The sequence below is a fragment of the Lissotriton helveticus genome, chromosome 7 (genome assembly GCF_964261635.1).
Source record: "Lissotriton helveticus chromosome 7, aLisHel1.1, whole genome shotgun sequence".
Classification (NCBI taxonomy): Eukaryota; Metazoa; Chordata; class Amphibia; order Caudata; family Salamandridae; genus Lissotriton; species Lissotriton helveticus.
Genome location: NC_136068.1, coordinates 1,694,941,218 through 1,694,965,275, shown reverse-complemented (window position 1 = coordinate 1,694,965,275; position 24,058 = coordinate 1,694,941,218). Strand labels below are relative to the sequence as shown.

Genomic DNA, 24,058 nt, shown 5'->3' with positions numbered 1-24,058 from the left:
ATATTTATATGTTATTAAAGTTTTATATTCCTACTACTTTGTTGGAGTGCTATATATTTTTAATGTGACACATAATTGTAAAAACTTTGATGTACAAAGAGTCATTCCTGGAATCTTCCGCTTCAGGCTCGGTCCTCTCCCCAATCACAATACAGGATGGTTTTCAGATAGTAGGAACGCGTGTGCTGTGACGGATCACATCGGGTGTGGGCCTTGATCTACTATAACTCCTTTGAAGAGGGGTGATTCTTTACAGCTGGGGCCATAAACTACATCTGCAGGGCTAGCTGATAGCCTAGGACCGGCCTGGACATTCGGACACAGAGGAAGAGGAGTGTCAGAGGGTGCGGTAGTGAATAGGGCGAAAGGGAGGTGTCGGGCGGGCACAGAGTGTGATTCTCAGGGAAGAGCAGCGCAGATGGGGGAAGGTTTATTGCCCATGCATAAGACAGAGAGCGGTGGTGACCAGTGCCTGGGGGAGATGCTTACGAGGGTGAGGAGCCATGCTACGAATCGACAGCGTGCAGAGAGTGGGTCTGGTCAAGACATCTAAAATGGCTGCCGTGCACGACAAAAGTGTGGCATTTCAAAAAAGGCAAGATGGCGCAGACAATGTTTTTCAACACTTCCTCATTTCCTTCGAATCGAACGTTAACAGACGTTGGGGCATATTACCAAAGTTAAGCGATATTTATCGCTAACGATGCTTACCAACCAATTTTTTACCACTAAGCATCGTCAGAAATTATCGAAGATAAACCTTACTATTATCAAGGTTTATCGCAAATGCGATAATAAACGGCCGCAATGCATGAATATCGCTAAAAACTCAGCGATATTCATGCATTACCGAGCTAATACTCTTAGCCATGTTATCCACCTCCCATTGGATAACATGGCTAAGAACTGCTCAGGGCAGGTGTTACTTTTTGGAGATATTCGCGCTTAGCGCGAATATCTCCAAAAGTTGGTAATAGGAGATAGATATCTTGCATGTTGTAATGCAAGTTATTGTGGTATATGGAACTCATACCATAATCTCTCAGGAAAGCAGAAACTGATCCTTTTGGGACCGCCTAAAAAGGCCTAGGGGGTGAGGAGTACTCTACTTTGCCCCCTTTTCACGTTCCGAACTATTTTATTTTACTCTCTTCTGTAATTACACAAAATACCAGCGATAAGATGCATCGGAGACACACAGTGAGAGAAAGGAGGCCGGAGATGAAGAAGACATGTCAAATACACATTGGAGATAATATAGTGGCAGAAGGGAAGTAAATATGAGTAAACTTACCATGTAACATAAAAATGTTGCACTCTATACTATAAGTCTCATTTTATACTACAATCACTTCGCTACAACCTCATAAATTAAAAATAAAAATAAATAATGTCTCAAACAATTTTTGATTTCTAAATATAAATTTATTCTTCAGAATTTTCTAAATTTGAAACAACTACTAACATGTCCTCATCAGTAATTTCCTCTTCAATCATCTCATCTGGAATCTCCTCATTAAAAGTCTGCAATGATGATTCTTGTAACTCTATGGTCTCCAAACACTCGATAAATTCGCCATCAAGAGATTGATCAAAAAAATCATTCAAGTCATCTCCTCCTTCTGACAATATTTCATTATTGGTGCTGTCAATTTCAATCAATGTAGTGGAATCATTCAAGTCATCTCCTCGTGACAATATTTCATTATTGGTGCTCTCAATTTCAATCAATGTAGTGGAATCATTCAAGTCATCTCCTCCTTGTGACAATATTTCATTATTGGTGCTGTCCATTTCAATCAATCTAATGGAATCATACAAGCCATCTCCTCCTTGTGACAATATTTCATTATTGGTGCTCTCAATTTCAATCAATGTAGTGGAATCATTCAAGTCATCTCCTTGTGACAATATTTCATTCTTGGTGCTGTCCATTTCAATCAATCTAATGGAATCATACAAGTCATGTCCTCCTTGTGACAATATTTCATTATTGGTGCTCTCAATTTCAATCAATGTAGTGGACAATTCAAAAGAAATTGCCACGGTCTCTTCATTGTGAGCCATTTTATTTTGAAATTGCTTGCTGTAAATTGCAGAAAAAAATAATCACTTTCATTTATCGTTTTTAGTAATACATAATATAAAACTAACTTCATCAAGTATTTAGTATAACAGAAGGACAGCAAATAAATAACAGAAAACATTTTTCAAATTATCTTCAAGTGTACAACATAGTTCCCCTTACAAATTAACAACTCACCTTTTTAAAAGTAGCAGAAGTGTTAGTACTGTGTAAATCAAACACCAGAAATTCACCACCAAAAGGCAAGATGGCGCAGACAATGTTTTTCAACACTTCCTCATTTCCTTCGAATCGAACGTTAACAGACGTTGGGGCATATTACCAAAGTTAAGCGATATTTATCGCTAACGATGCTTACCAACCAATTTTTTACCACTAAGCATCGTCAGAAATTATCGAAGATAAACCTTACTATTATCAAGGTTTATCGCAAATGCGATAATAAACGGCCGCAATGCATGAATATCGCTAAAAACTCAGCGATATTCATGCATTACCGAGCTAATACTCTTAGCCATGTTATCCACCTCCCATTGGATAACATGGCTAAGAACTGCTCAGGGCAGGTGTTACTTTTTGGAGATATTCGCGCTTAGCGCGAATATCTCCAAAAGTTGGTAATAGGAGATAGATATCTTGCATGTTGTAATGCAAGTTATTGTGGTATATGGAACTCATACCATAATCTCTCAGGAAAGCAGAAACTGATCCTTTTGGGACCGCCTAAAAAGGCCTAGGGGGTGAGGAGTACTCTACTTTGCCCCCTTTTCACGTTCCGAACTATTTTATTTTACTCTCTTCTGTAATTACACAAAATACCAGCGATAAGATGCATCGGAGACACACAGTGAGAGAAAGGAGGCCGGAGATGAAGAAGACATGTCAAATACACATTGGAGATAATATAGTGGCAGAAGGGAAGTAAATATGAGTAAACTTACCATGTAACATAAAAATGTTGCACTCTATACTATAAGTCTCATTTTATACTACAATCACTTCGCTACAACCTCATAAATTAAAAATAAAAATAAATAATGTCTCAAACAATTTTTGATTTCTAAATATAAATTTATTCTTCAGAATTTTCTAAATTTGAAACAACTACTAACATGTCCTCATCAGTAATTTCCTCTTCAATCATCTCATCTGGAATCTCCTCATTAAAAGTCTGCAATGATGATTCTTGTAACTCTATGGTCTCCAAACACTCGATAAATTCGCCATCAAGAGATTGATCAAAAAAATCATTCAAGTCATCTCCTCCTTCTGACAATATTTCATTATTGGTGCTGTCAATTTCAATCAATGTAGTGGAATCATTCAAGTCATCTCCTCGTGACAATATTTCATTATTGGTGCTCTCAATTTCAATCAATGTAGTGGAATCATTCAAGTCATCTCCTCCTTGTGACAATATTTCATTATTGGTGCTGTCCATTTCAATCAATCTAATGGAATCATACAAGCCATCTCCTCCTTGTGACAATATTTCATTATTGGTGCTCTCAATTTCAATCAATGTAGTGGAATCATTCAAGTCATCTCCTTGTGACAATATTTCATTCTTGGTGCTGTCCATTTCAATCAATCTAATGGAATCATACAAGTCATGTCCTCCTTGTGACAATATTTCATTATTGGTGCTCTCAATTTCAATCAATGTAGTGGACAATTCAAAAGAAATTGCCACGGTCTCTTCATTGTGAGCCATTTTATTTTGAAATTGCTTGCTGTAAATTGCAGAAAAAAATAATCACTTTCATTTATCGTTTTTAGTAATACATAATATAAAACTAACTTCATCAAGTATTTAGTATAACAGAAGGACAGCAAATAAATAACAGAAAACATTTTTCAAATTATCTTCAAGTGTACAACATAGTTCCCCTTACAAATTAACAACTCACCTTTTTAAAAGTAGCAGAAGTGTTAGTACTGTGTAAATCAAACACCAGAAATTCACCACCAAAAATTCCTCACAAATGTACCTCAGACAGTAGTATCACAAAATGGCTGTGGTTTCCTCTCATTTGACATATATACATAACCAATTAACTTTCATCACACACAAATACAAAACCAAAGTAACATTTTAATTGGTTCTAAATTTCAACACTTTCAAATGTGTTTTCCCCATGCAATTTTCCATAGGACATTTACATACGTCTACAGCCTGAATGGCTGAACGGAATTACACCAAACTTGGCAAAATGGTACATCAAACCTAAGAGGTCAGGAAGGATCTACTATGCCCCCTTATGGTCATTTCCCCCTTCGCTTTGGCCTCCTCTTGTCTCTCAATCCTACCGAGGGACAAGATGGCGGCCGCTACGGACTGTTTGGAATGTTGACAGACGCCGGAGAACCAATCAGCTTCGCAAAGCTCCGTAACGCGAAAAGTACGCGAAGCGGAGCGCTGTTACAGATATATATCTTTTTTTCAACGTTAATTTCTCAAAATCCACTGGAGCACATATATTGAGACCTAGCAAAGGCACATCGGGCTACCAGTCCCTAATATTTTGCCAAGTTTCGTGCAAATCCATTCAGCCGTTCGATTATTATTATTTTGTTTTTTTTTTGCCCCGCGGGGCCCTTTTAAAACCTCCACATCAAACCTAGGGGGTCAGCGAGGATCTACTATGCCCCCTTATAGTTATTTCCCCCTTTGTTTTGACCTCCTCTTGTCTCTTGATCCTACCGAGAGACAAGATGGCGGCCGCTACGGACTGTTTGGAATGTTGACAGACGCCGGAGAACCAATCAGCTTCACAAAGCTCCGTTGCGCGAAAAGTCCGCGAACCAGAGCGCTAACCGGTCCGCTGTTACAGATATATATCTTTTTTTAAACGTTAATTTCTCAAAATCCACTGGAGCACATATATTGAGACCTACAAAAGGCACATCGGGCTACCAGTCCCTACAATTTTGCCAAGTTTCGTGCAAATCCATTCAGCCGTTCGGGCTAAAAGTGAGGCCAACCGCCCTATGGAAAACTCAATGTTAAAAACACGTTTTGGGACCCCCCTTTTTTCTCGGCCCCCACTGGACGAACCCCCCCCAAATTTTCAGGGGCTGCTCAGAAACAAAATGTGCCATTTTCCTGAAAATTTCAGCCGATTCCGTCCACAAACGCCAAAGTTATTAGACATAGAATTTTCAAAAAACCCATAGAGAAAAAATCCTAACTATATATACCTACTGGCGACCGCCAGTAGGTAATATATATATATATATATATATATATATGTGTGTGTGTGTGTGTGTGTGTGTGTGTGTGTGTGTATAAAGCAAAAGTTTGTGCGAGACCCCTGAGGAAGGGTCCTTTGTTTTCATGACCCGAAATGCATTGGGTTTTTTGTGAAGATCGAAAATTGAATGTTTTCCTGAGATGACATCAGTTAAATTATGAACTTAAAAAGACAATAAATATAACTTTGGAATTGGATAAACATGGAGTAACCCTGTTTTGATTCGAATTTGATAAAACAGTGTAGGAACCCAACGTTCCATGTAATATTGTGCGCACATCTTGTGAGTACAAGTTGCTCACTTCAGTTTCGCCATTTAAAGCTATGTAAGATAGCTTTGCGTGACCTCATTAGTTTGTGCTGTCGGATCGTCATTTAAACTGGCTCATAAATATGCCCCTTAGTGTCTTTGCTTTAGCGACTCACCAATGTGGAGCCAATGATGTAGTGGGAGTATACTGATTTATTAACAGCTCAACTGCCATATGCAAATATTTTTGGCATTATAAGGCTCTCACTCAATGATACCTTTGATAAAAGACTATTTATAATGCTGAATGGATTTTTCCTTTATATTTCTACTGCTTTGTAAATGCTTAGTGAAACAACAAAGTGATGGATGGAATGCTTGAATTAATCTCAGCCACTTGCAATCGATCAAACCGCATCCCAATCTATTGGTTTTCTACCACAATGCCACCGCGGTTTTGACCCAGGCATATGCAAATCAGTGTTGACTCTACTCCAATGGGAACTGCCAAGCCAGGTCCTCCCTGAAGTGGAATATAAGCATCCTTGGACCAGTTTCACACTTATTTAAGGGCTCTTCAGCTAGGTTTAGAGCGATTCCAGTGCACAGTGAGCACCAGACTGTTCCTACTGGAGTCAAAGCTGATTTGCTTGTACCTAGTGTGCAAAATAAAGATGGACTGGAATGCGGCCTGAGTGATTATTAGTGGCTGAGGTTAATTAAAGCATTCCATCCATCTCTGTTTTGTATACTTATTGCATCGCTTAAGAGGGACGGGGTGCCCAGACGTGGGTCCAGTGCTCACTGCCACTTGATCCAAGCTGTACTCGTCTGATGAGCCCATAACTAGGGTAAAACAAATCCTGAGTTGCTTGTGTTCGAGTTTAGGGGGACCTGGCTTGGCAATTTAGACTGGAATGTTACAATTGGAGTAGGGTTCAGGCTGATCTGCATGTAGGTCGGATTAAACTTGGGTGGCATGGTGTGCAAATAACGATGGATTGGGATGCGGGCCCCGGTTATTGCCAGTGGCTGAGATAAAATCAAGCAATCCATCCATCCCTGTTTTATAGACTTATTGTAAATGCTTAGATAGCTTTTGAAACAAAGACATTCATTGATATGTAGCCTTTTTGTTAGTCTCTGCTTTTTGCTTTATCGTTTACATTTAACTCTTGGCGATTATTAGCTTGTACCTCTTATTGTCTCATGTATGTCCGTGTTGGAACTGACATCCTTCTAACTATTGCTGATTAAGAGGCTTCATCTTTGTAACCCCTTGCCTGAAGTAAGGCATTTTAGTTTTCCTCTGGAGAGTCCCTCTAGTAAGATTGTTGAGGGAGCTTAGTCAGACAGCATATAAACCTCTTTACCCACTTTTTTGGTCTGGAGTTATCCAAGACCTTTTGATTTTATAATAAAAATATATACATAATTACAATATAATTATTTAAAGGCGCTCTCGGTCAACCCTCTTAATTCACTGGTCTTCTGTTGTGTCTGTCATATTTTTCTTAAACCCACTAGCCCATCCAGCATGGGGCAGTGAGTCAGCCCACTTCAGCCATTAGCAGTTACCTTCACATTGAGTGATAGCATTCTGTTTCACAAAGATCACATCCATGCACAAAGTAGTTCCTTTCAGGGACTACTATAGCAATGACTTCTTTTTGAGTCTAAAAATATTTCTGCAAGGGCTGGCAGCCAATACCTGGCCTACTGGCTCATTTACCCTTGGAAAGCTGGGAGGATTTTTAGTGAGTAATTCAAACCGCCTGAAAATGCATGTAATGATCGAGTGAGATTACCAGTGCTTTCCTCCCAATATCTTTCAATCCCCCTTGTTTATCACCCTGCTCCTCTCACACCAGGGAACCACTGCTGACATTATAAATGTAATCTCAAGCCCTTCTTGCTCTCCTTGCATCTGGAGGAACTGTGTGGTCTTTACCTCCAAGTAGCCTGTGTTTCTCTTTCCATCTGTGGCCTTTTGTGCTCTCGAAATATTAGGTACATCACGACCTTCCAGCCTGAGATACAGTGTATGCCACTTGGGAACCATGCAGTCATCACACCTTAGCTCCTGACACAGTCTGCACTTCTCAGGACTAAGACCCATGATTCGCAGTTCCCCCTCTCTTGTCATAGGAACCATGCAGTTCTCACACCTGATCTCCTGAGGCAGCCTGCACTTCTCCACTTCTCAGGCTTAAGATTCATGATTCCCTGTTCCCAGTTTGTCCTCCTAGCACCCACGCAGTCCTGATCAGCTGAGGCAGGCTCCACTTCTCCGGCCTAAGGTCCATGATTCCCAGTTCCCCATCTCTCCTCCTAGGAACCAAGCAGTCCTCACACCTGATCTCCTGAGGCAGCCCGCACTTCTCAGGCCTATGATACATGGGGGCAGATTTACAAGCCCCTTGCGCCACTTTTGCGTCACTTTTAACATGGGAAAAGTGACAAAAAAGTAAATCTGCCCCATGATTCCCAGTCCCCCTGTAGCCGGACGAAAGACGACGCAACTTCAGTTGGCAATATAGTACACAGTTTATATAATGCATGCTGAAGTTCATTCAGCTCCATGGAACTAGTATCTTGAGCTGCGACTCACAATGTGGGGGAGAGATTTGTTTACATTTGTAACCTCACCTACGTCATATATTTGAATATTTTATCAAGCACAACATTATATCAAAAGCTAATGGTTTCTGCAAAAAACATCTAATGACATTTATGGAATGCCACTTGTGCACATGTTGTTTGTTACATCATCTCGCCACCACTGTACTACCGGTGTCCTTGGCTTGTCTCGTGCTTTGAAACCTAGCAATGCTATAGTCCCTACATGTCTACTGCTCTGCAAGACCTAACCTCTCGACTCCCGTGCCTCTGTCCTGCTGTAGCTACATATTTTCTCAGAGATGGGTCCTTGCAATACGGGTCTGTCATTTTTCTATTTCTTCTGTGTCTAATGACATGTCTCTATTCTACTAAGCTCATGTCTACTTACCTCCCCCCAGGTCCTGACTCCATTTGCTTTGCTTTTCTATTCTATAATTGAAGACAACTTAAGTCTGTAATTTGTCTTTAACACATACATCTGTAGACGTCTTTCTGCTGATGCTTGCTTTGACATGATGGGGCCTCCTTCATTTTCTACTTTAATTATAACGCCCCATCTCTCTTGCTAGGTGCCATACAATCCACACACCTGATTTCCCGAGGCAGCCTGCACTTCTCATGCCAAAGATTCATGATTCCCTGTCCTCTCTCTCTCCTTCTAGAAACCATGCAGTCCTCACAGATGATCTCCTGCACTTTTCTGGCCTAAGATCCACAATCGCTGTTTCCCCCTCTCTCCAACATACATTTCTGACTTGTATCTCTTTCCTAACCCACAAGTTGTTTCTTCTTTTTCAGCAATGGGTGTCAATAAGCTCTTGCTGCTATGGGCCCAACTGGCCGTCCTGTGCCGTAAGTATGAAACAGAATCACTTCCGCTGATCTGTAACTGTCTGCTGCTCTCACTTCTTGGGTGCATGTAGAGGTTATACGTGGCAACTACACACATGCTTCCAATGACTCGGCATTAGAGATGTGTATTGTGCACAGCAGAATGACCAGTTTCTTGTGTAAAAAAGAGACACATGGGAAAGGTCTGTAGAGAGTACTGCACACTGATCCCTAATTAAACTAGTGCAAAGCTGCTGAGAATGCATATGCAGCTCTGATTATGTGAGCTGCTATATAGATTTAGGGAGTAAATTTGATAGTGAGCTATCACTTTGCAATCTTTCACAAATAATTCACTCAGGAGTAAAGAAACAAATAGCAAAGCCCTATTTGCCACAGTTAGCCAAGTAACATTAACATGTCATTTCTTTTTGTAGCTGTCCAGTGCCAACCGAACTGTCACTTTGAAGGGTGCCAGTGTGCACCAGGCCAGAAGTTCTGGGGGAATGATAAGTGTACGAAACAGTGTGCATGCAATCCAGAGACCAACACAGTGGAATGCAAAGAAACCAAGTGCAAATCAACTGAAAAATGCGATGTGATCAAAGGCATCCAAGACTGCTATCCCTTAAGCTATGGAACCTGCTCAGCCTCTGGTGTCCCACACTATGCCACCTTTGATGGCGTGAGATACAACTTTATGGGTACTTGTGTCTACCTGTTTGCAGGATTGTGCAAGAAGAGCGATGATTTGGTGGATTTCCAAGTTTTTGTCCAGAATGATAATCGGGGAAAAAAAGTTGTATCATACACATCCCTTGTGCAAGTCAACGTGTATGATTTTGATATCATCATCAGCAAGGAGTACCCCAATAAAATCATGGTATGTATATATACTTTCTGGTAGTTTTACTAAATAAGATATTGACCAATATCGCTGTACATGGCATTTACCAACAAGCATCCTAAAAGTAAATCAAATACCAACTAAGGTGCAATTGTGGTGATGCTTTATCTTTCAAGGGATACTGGAAAGTAAGTAGTATCACATTCAGAACCACCCTCTGAAGCAATTATTAATTTGGGTATGTATATGCCCCTCCAAGGCGGTCAAGCTATTTGAAATTTGCTAAAAATATGTGAATCGTTGAACTTGACAGACATTAAAGTCAGACGAAAAAATCTTTCAATACCATTGTTTAGCTTATGTTTATTTTGACTTAACAATAACTGACATTTCTGAAAGGCAATGGAAACGTTGCACATTACACGGTGCTTCACTGCGTAGAAAGGCAATTTGAGAATAAGTGCGACATCCGCAGGCACAATATCAGGATATGTGCAAATACATGATCATAAACTGCAATTATTTTTCAGGAAAATATGCCAGTACAATGGACTTTCTGCCATCAACAATCAAGGAGTAAGGACATGAAAAGATGCATGTGCGGCTGATAGGCCTAGAAAATGCACCCAATGCAACCTGTTGGAAATGGGGGTCTCTAGTTGGCAAGGGTTTGCACCTTTGTCCAAGTAGGTACCCTTCTTCCTAGTCACAGTAAGGGAGATACACTTCTATAATAACCCCTGCTCACCCCCTTGGTAGCTTGGTGCGAGCCGTCAGGCTTATCTCAGAGGCAGTGTGTAAAGCATTTGCCCATAACCAACAGTAATACAGTGACAACACTACAAAAGGACACCACACCAGATTTAGAAAAATAACCAATATTTTATCTGTGCATACAAGACCAAAACCGACACAAATCCATCATACAGTTCTCAAAAGTCTTAATAATCAAAAATAGACTTAAAATACAATTCCTTGAAGTGGATATCTTCGTCTGGGGCTATTACGGCATTGTGAACAACAAATCCAAACAGTTCTGGCTCACCGAGGCCAGCTAAGGTGTCGGTAAGATCCGCAAAACAGTACCTTTGGAAATGCAGGGCGGCAGCGACCTCTCATTGAGCTCCGAAGAGCTGCTGTTGGTTCTGAAAGTTGGAGAAGGAGTCGTCAGGCCCTTGAAGTCAAATGTGTTGCAGATTGAACTCCTCGCGGTTGAAATCGTGACCGCCGGTGCACTCGGGTCACGGAGCAGGCAGCAGCTCAGAGACGGTCGTCCAGCAGCGTTGGTGAGACCAGGGCTTGATGTGGTGCTCATCAGGGTGGTGGCAGGTTACGGTGCAAGCTGTGGCATCATCGTTGTGGAAGAGCTGACATCGGCTGACAAGCTGGAATCGATGGCGCTGGCAGGCCAAGACTGCGGTGCGGGATGAGGGCGGTGCTTCGTGTAAATTAAGAGCGGTGCCCCCGAACCATGGTGCAAGCAGCGGCATCGATGTCAGCAGGGAGCGTCGTCGTCAGTGATATCAGGGCGGTGGCGTGAAGCGAGGCGATGCGGAGTGCGGTACCCACAGGTCGTAGTGCACACAGCGGTGCGGTGGCAGCATCAGGTGGCATTGCCGGTAAGACCAGGGTTGGGGAGTGAAGTGTGGCAGTTTGGGGTTGCTTTTTCTTCTGTTGCAGCACAAAACACACAGTTCCCAGTGCTGGTAGCAGATCAACTTGAAGTCTTTGCTGTTCCTGAGACTTCTTGAACAGGGGGCAAGCTCTACCTTGGAGAAACACACTCAACCCAGCAAAGCACACAGCAAAGTGGTAGGTCCTACTCACAGCTTCTCCAGCTCTTCTTCATGGCAGTCGTCTTAGTCCCAAAGTGCTCTATGAAGACTTTTATCTGCCTGAGACTTCCAAGAGGAGGCACACTCTACTTCAAGCCCTTGGAGAAAACTCTAAGAGCAGGATGATGAAGGTACAATCTAGTCATTTCCCTGCCCAATTCAGAAGCAGCAAGCAGCAGTCCTACACAGCTGAGCACGCAATAAAAGTGGCAGTTCCTACTGACAGCTTTTCCAGCTCTTCTTCCTGGCAGGTTCCTTAGTTCTGCAGTAATCTAAACTTCTGGGGCCTAGGTCCCACTTTTTATAGCACACATTCCTTTGTGCTCTGGTAGCAGAGAAGCTCTTTGCCAGCCAAAACCAGTTTTGTTCTCTCATGTGCAGCTTTGTGGCAGGAGGTGGAGACAGCATTGTCCAAGGCAGACAGGGCCTATTCAGGTGTGCATCCCAGGCAGATTCAGAGGCTAGTAAAAACTCCTCCCACTACTCTGAATGCAACCCAGGTCTATTCAGCCCAGCCCTGACTCATTCAGGAAGGGCACGACACACATCAACCCCATCTGCCCCAGTGGCCGTCTGAGAGAATGCACATCCCCAGTGGCACAAAAACACAGTTCCCAGTGCTGGTAGCAGATCAACTTGAAGTCTTTGCTGTTCCTGAGACTTCTTGAACAGGGGGCAAGCTCTACCTTGGAGAAACACACTCAACCCAGCAAAGCACACAGCAAAGTGGTAGGTCCTACTCACAGCTTCTCCAGCTCTTCTTCATGGCAGTCGTCTTAGTCCCAAAGTGCTCTATGAAGACTTTTATCTGCCTGAGACTTCCAAGAGGAGGCACACTCTACTTCAAGCCCTTGGAGAAAACTCTAAGAGCAGGATGATGAAGGTACAATCTAGTCATTTCCCTGCCCAATTCAGAAGCAGCAAGCAGCAGTCCTACACAGCTGAGCACGCAATAAAAGTGGCAGTTCCTACTGACAGCTTTTCCAGCTCTTCTTCCTGGCAGGTTCCTTAGTTCTGCAGTAATCTAAACTTCTGGGGCCTAGGTCCCACTTTTTATAGCACACATTCCTTTGTGCTCTGGTAGCAGAGAAGCTCTTTGCCAGCCAAAACCAGTTCTGTTCTCTCATGTGCAGCTTTGTGGCAGGAGGTGGAGACAGCATTGTCCAAGGCAGACAGGGCCTATTCAGGTGTGCATCCCAGGCAGATTCAGAGGCTAGTAAAAACTCCTCCCACTACTCTGAATGCAACCCAGGTCTATTCAGCCCAGCCCTGACTCATTCAGGAAGGGCACGACACACATCAACCCCATCTGCCCCAGTGGCCGTCTGAGAGAATGCACATCCCCAGCCCCTGTCACTCCAAAGCCATAACGTCAATCCACAAACCAGCAGAGGCACACAGGATGGCTAAGCAAGAAAATACCCATTTTCTAAAAGTGGTATTTTCAAACACACAATATAAAAATCATCTTTACTGAAAGATGCAATTCTATATTCTGAGTTCAGGAATACTAAACTACATCTTTCTATCTTGTCCCACTGGAAAGTTATATTTATACTATGATATAAATAAACTCCCATTCTATCCTATGGGACAGATAGCCTTTCCATAGTGAAAAACAAAATACACTGTAATTCTCTACCAGGACATGTCACACACCAGTACATGTCCCCCCACCTTTAACATACACTGCACCCTGCCCACAGGGGTACCTTGGGCCTACCTACGGGTGACTTACATGTAAGAAAAGGGAAGATTAGGGCCTGGCAAGTGAGTGCACTTGCCAGGTGGACATGGCAGTTACAAATTGCGTACAGACACTTCATTGGCATGTCTGAGATACCTTTACAGGGCTACTTCTGTGGGTGGCCCAATCAATGCTGCAGGCCCACTGCCCTGGTACTCTCAGTGCACTGTACTAGGGACTTTCTAGTTAATCAAATATGCCAGTCATGGAAGCACCAATATAAAGTACAATTTACTGGGAGAGCTTATGCTTTAGCACTGAATAGCAGTGGTAAAGTGCCCAGAGTCCTAAAACCAACAAAAACAGGAGGCCAAAAAGCAAAAAGTCTAGGGGAAAACTCGGTGAAAAAGCCAAGTCTAACACACTCCCGGACATCTATAACTGCAAATCGTGGCAGCTATTTAGGACGGGCAAACCTGCAAGCAATTCTTGACCAGGTAGGACGCTTAATAATCTGAACAGCGCTCATGTAGATCGCGCTTAGTGCTGGTGGGCAAATACGAAATTTTAAAATTACCTGTTTGGTATATGATTTGAATTTATGTTAAATTTCCCCTGTTTTTAAAACCTCATTAAATCCAACTACTTGCACTGTAATTTTGGAAAGTACACCGCGTTTTAGCGGGTCCCTGCATCCCTTCCTTCACCTTTGGCAGACATACTGGGGGAAAAACGGGACGCCTGACGGCGCCATCTTTGTTTGCGCGCTAGCTGCACAGTGGCAGCTATTTAGGACGGCCATGCTGACGCGCAGCGCTCGCGCGCAGCGTGAGCACGCCGGAGTCACGCCAGAGTCCAGCCCGTCTGCGCCCGTCCGCGCACGACCGGGCGTGGGGGCTGGGACTCCTGCCAAACGGTATGTATATACCTCTGCTGATTTACTCCAACTCGATAGGTCTGGCAATCCACTAGATTCTGCCATATCGATGACCTTAGCAGAGATGTCTATAGCCAAATCCCCTATTATTCTATCTAAACCACATCTAGACTCTCTGAAATTGACCTCCTTGAATACAAGGTCCCTGCAGAAACATAGTCTGGAGATATTCTCCCTGCTTCAGGATGAGGATATCGATGTCCTGACCCTCACTGAGACCTGGCTCGGGGATAATTCGTTACCAGATATTATAGCAGCCCTCCCGAATGATTATGACATCATATGGCACAATCGTGCACATAATGCTCGAGGAGGGGGTGTTGCTATTTTGTATAAAAAATCTTTTACAGTAGTACAGATATTAGCAGAAACAGTAGATCTGGCTGATATCCTTGGAGTAAAAATCGTGTTAGACGACCAGTGTGTTGTAATCCTCTCAGTCTATCGTCCACCAAATTCGACTCCAGCTTTTAATGATTTATTCACGCCCATGATATCGGATATCTGTTCAAGATACAAAAAAGTAGTGGTGACTGGAGATTTCAATGTACATTGGGAAAAGGCCCATAAGGATCCAGGAGCCCGATGCTTAGATGTAATCATGTCTTCATTAGGCTTTAAGCAGCTGGTAAAGGCCCCAACCCATATAAAGGGACACATTCTTGACCTCCTCTGGGTGCTAGACTCTAAGGTGACTCTTCTAGACATTTTACCTTGCATATGGTCAGACCATTATCTGATCTATTGCAATATTCCCATTGAGGTAAAACTGACACAACCCCCTCCTATAATGAAGAAAGTCCGCCAATGGAGGAAAGTTGATTTACCAACTCTAACGGACAGCCTATCTGAACTGGCCAAACCAAAGGTCTCTCACGACAATGTTGACCAAGACTATAAAGACTTAGTGTATAGTATGAAAAAAGCTTTTGACCAGATTGCACCAGGGAAGTTTCAATCGATAAAAAAAATAGGAAAGGGGGCACCATGGTTTACCCTGCCCTTAAGAGAACATAAAAAGAAACTCCGTCAAGCTGAAAGAAGCTGGCGGAAAACTAAAGATGAAGGGGATCGAACTCAATATAAAAACTTGCTCAATGTCTATAAAAAGCTTATTTTGGCTACTAAAGCTAGTTATTACGAAACTCGGATAAATCAAGCTGAAAATGTTCAGAAAGAAACTTTTAAAATCTTACATGAGCTGAGCAAAAAACCTGAAAATATAGAAACAACAATCAGCTGCAATATGTTTCAAAATTATTTTTTGGAGAAAGTAGACACCATCCTCTCTGACATTAGGCAGAATACGGTACCTGGGCCTAATATATTTCAGGATGTACAGGCCCCCTCGGAAGGTACCATTTCACAATTTCCGCCACTAGATTTAATGAGCCTTGAACAACTCATGAGCAGAACCAAATCTGGCTCCCCGGCAGACCCATGCCCTCCTAGCGTCTTCTGTTTGGCACGTCCTATTCTAGAAGATCAGATTACCTCCCTCCTGAATAAATCATTGGAAACAGGGATGGTGCCAGCCAGTTTTAAGGAAGCTCGGGTGAAGCCATTGATAAAGAAGCCAGGAGCTGATTCTACCATCTTGAAAAACTATAGGCCTATTTCTCAATTGCCGTTCTTGTCCAAAGTCCTGGAACAACATGTGCTGAAGTCACTGGCCTCGTTCCTGGAGTCCCACCATCTTTTCCAGGAGCGCCAAGCGGGATTTCGTGCACATCATAGCACCGAGCTGGTAATGCTCTCGGTGCTGGATGAGCTTAGGGGGATGGCTGACAGTAAAAAACCGAGCGCCCTGATACTTTTAGATCTTTCAGCGGCGTTCGATACTGTCAGCCACACCCTTCTCTTGGACAGGTTGGCCGGGTTCGGCGTTCGGGATAAGGCCTTTCAATGGCTCCAATCCTTCTTATCAGGGAGGACGCAGCGAATCCAGGTGGGGGATACTGTATCGGAGGTGGGAAATTTGACGTGCGGAGTCCCACAGGGCTCCGCGCTGTCCCCAGTCTTATTCAACCTCTATATACAACCACTGATTAATTCCTTGGTAAACAAGGGTTGCCATGTCTTTAACTATGCTGATGACACCCAGCTGCTACTTAGCATAGACAATACTGTCTCTGCTCAGAAGTATGCTCAGGATACTCTTAGATTTGTAGTCAGCTGGATGACAGCAAATTTATTGAAAATTAATCCTGAAAAGACTGAGGTGTTAGTGGTTTCGACCACAAGCTCGCCCTGGAGTGACCTATATTGGCCTCAAGAACTGGGTCCCACCCCAAAACCTTGTGATAAGGTGAAAAGCCTTGGAATTAAAATTGATAGCGAATTGTCTATGATCAGCCAGATCTCCTCGGTTGTAGGGACCTGTACTGGTCTGATTAGACAATTGCGAAAATTAGTCCCCCTTCTCTCTACATCTATGCTCCGCACTGTAGTTTCGGCCACAATCATCTCGAGGCTGGACTACGGAAACGCGCTTTATCTGGGCCTGCCTAAAAATCTGACCAATAGACTGCAGATTGTTCTGAACGATGCTGCACGTCTTATTTTTAGACTCCCAAGGAGATCTCATGCTTCTCCTTTGCTTCAGAACCTTCATTGGCTCCCTATTAGACAAAGGGCGGAGTTTAAAAGCCTTTGTACGGCCCACAAAGCAATCTATGGGCAAGCACCTGCCTATATAAAGGACCGACTGCAGATCTATAAACCGGAACGATCTTTGAGGTCATCAGATGCTCAGTTGCTAGTCTGCCCAAGGTTTAAACTGACAACTAAGGGCGGGAGATCTTTTTCAGTCCTGGTCCCCCAAATTTGGAACAGATTACCCGAGGCCCTTCGGAAAGAAGGTAATCTACTACGCTTTAGGAAATCATTAAAAACATTTTTGTTTAGGGAAGTTATGGTTTCACACTGATTTGTACGCGGTGCTGTTCTTCTGATCTTTTTTGGGTGTTGTTCTTTGTCCTCTGGTTATGAGCGCCTTGAGACCTGCCGGTGAGTGGGCGCTATAGAAGACAAAATAACAATAACAATAACAATAACAAAATCGTACATTACATAGAATTAATGTTATTGCAATGCATTACAGCACAGCCAGAACTAAATCGCATCACACACCTGGTACAGCATTATAGCAATCCTTGAAGCATTTAACAGTGAGCCCGGCATTTATATCACGGTCAAAAATGTCTCTAAGCACATGCTGAAGTGAGTTACTGATGGGGTTGTTAGCACCCACCTCATAGTGTTTTACTAAGCACATAGTGACCTCTTTGGTATTATTTGTGATTGCACCAACTCATTGCACAGCAGATTCTGACATCTCGCTGCTGCACATCTTCCAAAACATACTTTCTTTCCACATTCTTGCCTTTCCCCCTTGCTATGGTGCCGCGCATCAAAAAGACCAGAACTGGAGGTAATTTCTTTTACTTCCTCTCGGCCAAGGCATGGACCACCTTCCCTCTCCACCTCTGTCAGACGCCTACACTCTCCAAGTATGGCTCTTCGACGTATCAGAGTGAAATTCCGGGAGCTACCCCTTATCCACATCCCCTCCCTCAGAGCTTTGAGACCCTTTTGGGTGAGTAGTTCGCTTTACCAACCATTGAATACTTGATTGATTTTCATCTTCTTTGAAACTGACACTTCCAACAAAAGGTACTGAAGACCTAGAACCCCACTGGGCTGCCTTTCCTTTATTCTCCACTGATGATACACCCCAAGAACGTGCCTGCTGTTGTGTAGGCAATGTAAAGGGTTAGACTTCAGCAAGAATTAAGCAGAGAAAGGGCAAGGTGGGGAGTGGGTGGCATTGAAATCCGCTGGGAGGATTTTGTGAGCGTTTGAAACATATGAATGACAAATAGAGGAAGATAGACTGATCTCTACTATACTCAATAGGACATTACACTTTATATTTAATGTGGGTGGTGTTTAATTCCATGTTCCACCTAAGGAAGTGGAGAGAGTGAAGAATCTCTTATTCATACCATGCCACGTACAGATTATACCTCGCTACTGCAATCCAAGGTACTCACTTACTTTGAAGTTCAGTCTTTAATCCCAGAGAAGAGAAAGCAGGCCAAGCACTTTACACAGCGTTACCTGAACCAGATTCTTAGTGCCATGCCCCGTAAGGCTTTGAACAGTCCACTTAGCACCTCACGCATCTTATTCATGTCTCTATATAAGCTCTGGAAACCAAGAGCATGGGACCTTCATGCCATTCAGTGATTTTTTTTTTCCCACTGCATGGTGACCAACAATGGGTTGTGGTCAGATATCGTTCTGGTTAGATATTCAGTACGCACAATGGCAGGCCTTACTGTGGGGGAGCACAACACCGCGTCCAGTCTGACATGAAGTTCATGCATACAGGAGAAGTAGGAGTAGTCTCAGTCACCTGGGTGTTGTGCCCGCCAGGCGTCCACTAACCCCATCTCGTTTGCCAATCCAGCCTACCTTTAGTCAGGCGATGGATCGGGGAATCGGCACAAGGGGGATGCGATCTATCCAAAAAGACATCCGTAACGGAATTGAAGAATCCCCTCATCAGCAAAGGGCTCACTAGGTATTGTGCCAGAGATCCAGACAGCCGCGTCAGGAAGCTCAACTGATCTACGTTAGGAGCATATACACAGCAGATGGCAACGTCCCTACCTCTCAGCCTCCCGGTGATGGCCACAAATTTGCCCTCAGGATCTACCGTCTGCCCAATCAGCTGGAAAGGGACCCCCGCTCTAATCCAAATCAGTGCCCCCCCTAGCATATGCAGAGTATGTGGTGTTGTAAACCTGGCTCCGCCACCTACGCTGCAGTGCAATCCCCTCAGCCTTTGTTAAGTGTGTCTCCTGTAGTAGCGCAATGTGTACTCCCCTGCGAACCAGATATGCGTGTATCTTATGCCGTCTTGCCATGGTATGAAGACCCCTCACATTCCAGGTTATGCATTTCAAGTCAGCTGTATCACCCATTCTCCCATAGTTTCATGTGCAATCGAAATCCTACTCCTGACACTGCATCGGTGAATATATACCCCAAACTCCCCTTTAAACATCCCAATCCCCTCCGGCCCCCAAGAACAGGACATAGCAACTCCCATCTAGTTTCCATCCAAACCCTGATAGCTAACAAACAACTGCTAAGCCCAGCAGCAGACACTGCGGCCATGCCTTAAGGGCAATGAGGGGGGCCGGAAACCAACGGGTAGCGGCTCTACTCCTCCAGATCTCGCTGTTCAACTGAGCCCTCTAGATATATACACGTCAGACATCTCCCTCCCCCCGACCCAAACAGAGACAAAGTACTGTCAACAGTGCGCATCGGGGAGTGTGTTTCAGTTCCAAGTTCGCAAACGAGCTACCTCCTCACGACCATCCGCCCGTTAACTAATCAGTCCCTCAGCGGTCTCCCCCCTCCCCCCCACCCACCCCCACCCCAAACCTGCATCAGCGAGTCCAGCAAGTCCGTGTCGGCTCACCATGATTAGCCCTTCAGGTGCCTCACCCTCGTCCAGTATTCCATCCTCTGTCGCCGGCGTGACCACCAGCAGCCGCGAGCCGTCCGTCTCCGACTGTTCCGCGTCCGACCCATCATTGTCTTTATCAGAGTCAGTTCTTTCCGGGGACCGCCGCCCCTGCGAGTTCGACAGCGCCGTCACCGCTTCCAGTGCATCCCGGCGCTCTGCCTCTGCTAACCACGGTAGCGGTCTCTTCAGGCTCAGCTGCCGGCGTCGTGGCCTTCTAAGCTGCTGCTGATGGGGGAGGTCCGTAGGATTCCGTGCTCTTCGTTCCGTTCCATCCTTCCCCGCGCGGTAGAGTTCCAGCCAGGCGCAAGCTTCTCCCGGAGTGTCAAAGAAATTTGCCGAGCCATCCACTATGAATCGCAGTCGGGCTGGGAATAACAACGAGTATTGGAGGCCTTCTTCCCTCATTTCTCTCTTGACAGCCAGGAAGGAGGTCCGGCGCCACTGAGTTTCGTAGGTATAGTCAGGGAAGAGATTTACTTTACTGTTTCCCACTTGATAGGGACCATCCGCTCGCGCCCTCTGCAGCAGGAGGTCTCTGTCGCGGTAGTGGAGCAGCCGCGCCACGACCGGCCGGGGGGGATGCCCTTGTTGAGGCGGCCTGGCAGGCACTCTGTGAGCTCTTTCTAGTGTATAAAAGGACGACAGACCCTCCGGAGCCACCACCGACTTCAGCCACGTCCCCAGATATTGAACCATATCGCTCCCCTCCGTTTTCTCCGGCAATCCCACTATGCGGACATTGTTTCGGCGATTGCGTCCTTCCGCCTCCTCTGCCCTTTTCTCCAGCGCCTCAACTCGGTCCAGCACATCGGACATAGTGGTCTTGAGGTCCTTATGCGTTGGTTCGATTGTCTGTAGTGCGCTCTCAACCGCCGCGCCCCTATTCACGAGTTTCCCATGGTCTGCCCTCAAGAGACCCAGGCCCGTGGCCACCTGCGCTATATCCTGCTGCAACGCCGCCCTGGAGTCCGCTATCGCCACCAAGATGTTGTCTAGTTGCAGCTGTATGGGTGGGTCGCAGGATTGTTCCTGCTCTTCCTGCTCGCCACGTCCCGGTAGTTCAGTGCCTGATTGCTGTTGAGCCCCATCTCTCCTTCCTTTAGTTTTTCCCATGACAGAGTTTCGTGGGGGGAGCTCCCCCCCGCACAAGCGTCACAGACACTGTCTAGGGGCTCACGCCAGTGGGGGCACCCTCAACCTTGCGGCCCTGACCAGGCCGATGTGCGACACGCTCTCCAGCAGCCTGCAAGAAAGTTCAGAGCCAAGGTGCACAGTTCTGTAGGCCTCCGCAAGTCTCTCCAACTCTCCAGGCGCCACCTCCGCCCTAGCGCCTGCGCTGGTAGCCCCGTCCATTCATCCAGTGGGCTCTCCTGCAGGCAGCTCCCCTTGGGTTAACAGCCGCGTTCAACTACTGCACCCTCTCCTCCTCCAGGGCCTAGGGAGACAAAGCAATGAGGCCAAGAAAGGGGGAAGCCACAAAAGCAAGCCGGCAACCGCCCAGGAGGGGATCCCCCGGCGTATGTGCGTCTTCTGAATATTTCTTAGCCCGTGGAAAGGACAGCATCCAGCAGCCAGCCCCCAGTCCCTCAGGACCGAGCGGGGGGGTCAGAGTCCCATGCCGTCCTTCTCAACCTGCTGACGATCACAAGACCGAAGACACCAGAGATCGGTCCTCCGCCCACAGCGCAGTGTTGTCCCGTGGGGTGTCACTCCCTGGCTCTACCCCTCATTCTCACGCAGGTGGCGATGCGCATCGGACGCTGTCTGGGCCCTCTATCCGCCGCTGCAGTCTCCCCTTGCCGGACTTCACTAGCTGGACACAGGGCTGCCCGGAATTGTCACCGCTACAGCTGCCACGCAGTGGCCCCACCTGAGCTCTCAGCTGGTCTCCACTCTCCCCGCAGCATCCGCCAGCCAGGAGGGGGACGGGGAGGCCGCCGCTCGCTCCCCGCACCACAGGTCCCGCTGGGCCGCCAATCCGCCTTGGTCGCGGCAGCCTCTGACTCGTGGGCCCCCGCTCACCAGTCCTGCAGAGCGGGGCACTTGTCTCGAAGCCCTGCGCGATCTTCCGGGCTCCTCCGTCGCCGGCTGGCCGCCATCTTGGGTCGCTTGCCTTTGTCCCAGCCGGCCGAGCTCCCCAGTGCCCGATCTCGAGGCGGATACCAATCTCATGCCCCAGCCCGACGTGGAAGGGGCACAGTCCCTTTATTTACCCCTTGTGAGGGTCGAGGGGTCCGGGGGTCCGTTGTGGCAGGATAAATGCGGGCTCAGTCGCGGAGCTCGCAGATCAGGCGACCTGCATCCGCGGCTCCAAGCCATGCCCCCTTCATGCCATTCAGTGATGCAACTAAAAATAATGCCCCTACACACAAAACAAATCTGTAGCCGGATCACAATTCTCCACATCTCACAGATATTCATTGGCCTTGGGCTAAATGAGGCACCTGAAGGGTTAGAGAGCTTCTGAAGAGATGCACCTCCCCGCATTGCAGAGACCTCTGTTACCCCCCTGTGCAGGCCTGCAGCGGCTCCCCAGGGTCTGTTCTGCACATGCTAGCTCTTACGTACCTTTTCCGTCCCTTTCTCATTCCAATCTTTGCAATAAAAAGGAGGCATGGTGCAATGGTGCAAAGCACTATTACTGACAAGGTGCCCACTTTTAATATACTCCATTAATTACTTCCCCTATTCCACCCCCTTCAGAGTGCGCCTATATGCAGGGTTATGTCATAACACCAACTCACCTGCTTTCTACTATGTACATGTGACAAGTACTTGGGGTTGGAACAGCCAATAATCCTTTGTTTTTCCTATAAACCATAACTCACTTGGGCCCTGGGAGGTATAGGGGTGAACCTGCAGCTCCTGCAGACTCTGAAAGGGCCTGTCCACACATCACAGCCCAGATCTGGAGAGGCCAGCATGTGTTGCTTGCATAGCCAAGCTTTAATGAGAGGGGGACTTGGCCAGGTATATTCCTCTTTGAGATGCCTCCTACTGGGAGAAGGCGGTACCACCAAGATAAAGACAACAACAAATGGAGGTTGGGACACCGGGAGAATCGCAGAACCCTTTAAATGCTAAATATTCTAATTGGTTCTGAACTCTAAGAGAAATGATTGTTTTAAAAGCAGTCTGATGTCTAGGACACCTAGGGCGTACATATCAGAAGAGCATCAATCAATCAATCATTTGTAAAGCGCACTACATACGCGCGAGGGTCTCAAGGCGCTAGGGGGGGCGCTACTGATCGAACAGCCAGGTCTTGAGTGTCCTCCTGAAGGTGAGCAGGTCTTGGGTCTGTCGTAGGCTCAGTGGGATGGTGTTCCATGTCTTGGCAGTGAGGTGGGAGAAAGATCTTCGGATGCGCGGGACGGTGGCGAGTGAGAGCTGGCGGTTGGGGATGTAGAAGGAGAGCCGTCCCTTGAGGTAGGCTGGGCCGATCTTGTGGAGTGCCTTGGTTGCGTGGGTGAGGAGCTTGAAGGATATCCTCTTGTTGACGGGGAGCCAGTGCAGTTTTCTCAGGTGGGGGGTGATGTGGCCGTGGCATGGTACATCAAGGATCAGTCGTGCCGAGGCGTTTTGGATGCGTTGTAGTCGTTTGATGAGCTTGGTTGGGGCTCCCGCGTAGAAGGAGTTTCCGTAGTCGAGTCTGCTGCTGACGAGGGCCTGGGTGACTGTCTTTCTTGTATCTGTCGGGATGGTGTTGACTTGCTTGGTCATTGAGAGCGTTGAGTCGAGGATGATTCCCAGGTTGCGTGCGTGGTCGGTGGGTGTCGGGGCTGCCCCCAGTGCCGTCGGCCTCCAGAAGTCATCCCAGGCTGAAGGGTTGGAGTCGAGGATGAGGACCTCCATCTTGTCCGAGTTCAGCTTCAGATGGCTGGTCTTCATCCAGTCGGAGACGGCCTTCATTCCTTCTTGGAGGTTGGCTTTGGCGGTGATGGGGTCCTTGGTGAGGGAGAGGATCATCTGAGTGTCGTTGGCATAGGAGATTATGTTGAGCTCGTGCTGTCAGGCTACGTGTGCGAGCGGGGCCTTGTAAATGTTGAACAGCATCGGGCTGAGGAAGGATCCCTTGGGTTTGCCGCAGATGATCTCGGAGGCTTTGGAACGGAATGGGGGGGGGACCCTTTAGGTTCTGCCGGAGAGGAAGCAGGTGGTCCA

At 46.1% G+C, this 24,058-nt stretch overlaps 1 protein-coding gene across 1 annotated transcript in view; it reads left to right on the top strand.

The window, feature by feature from the left end:
• LOC144769642 (uncharacterized) overlaps positions 1-24,058 on the top strand; it is a 1,000,462-nt gene that overhangs the window by 555,126 nt on the left and 421,278 nt on the right. The window contains exons 35-36 of the mRNA XM_078653818.1: positions 8,923-9,064; positions 9,481-9,926. Coding sequence (XP_078509944.1) covers positions 8,923-9,064; positions 9,481-9,926 — 588 coding nt within the window. The remainder of the gene's footprint in view (positions 1-8,922; positions 9,065-9,480; positions 9,927-24,058) is intronic.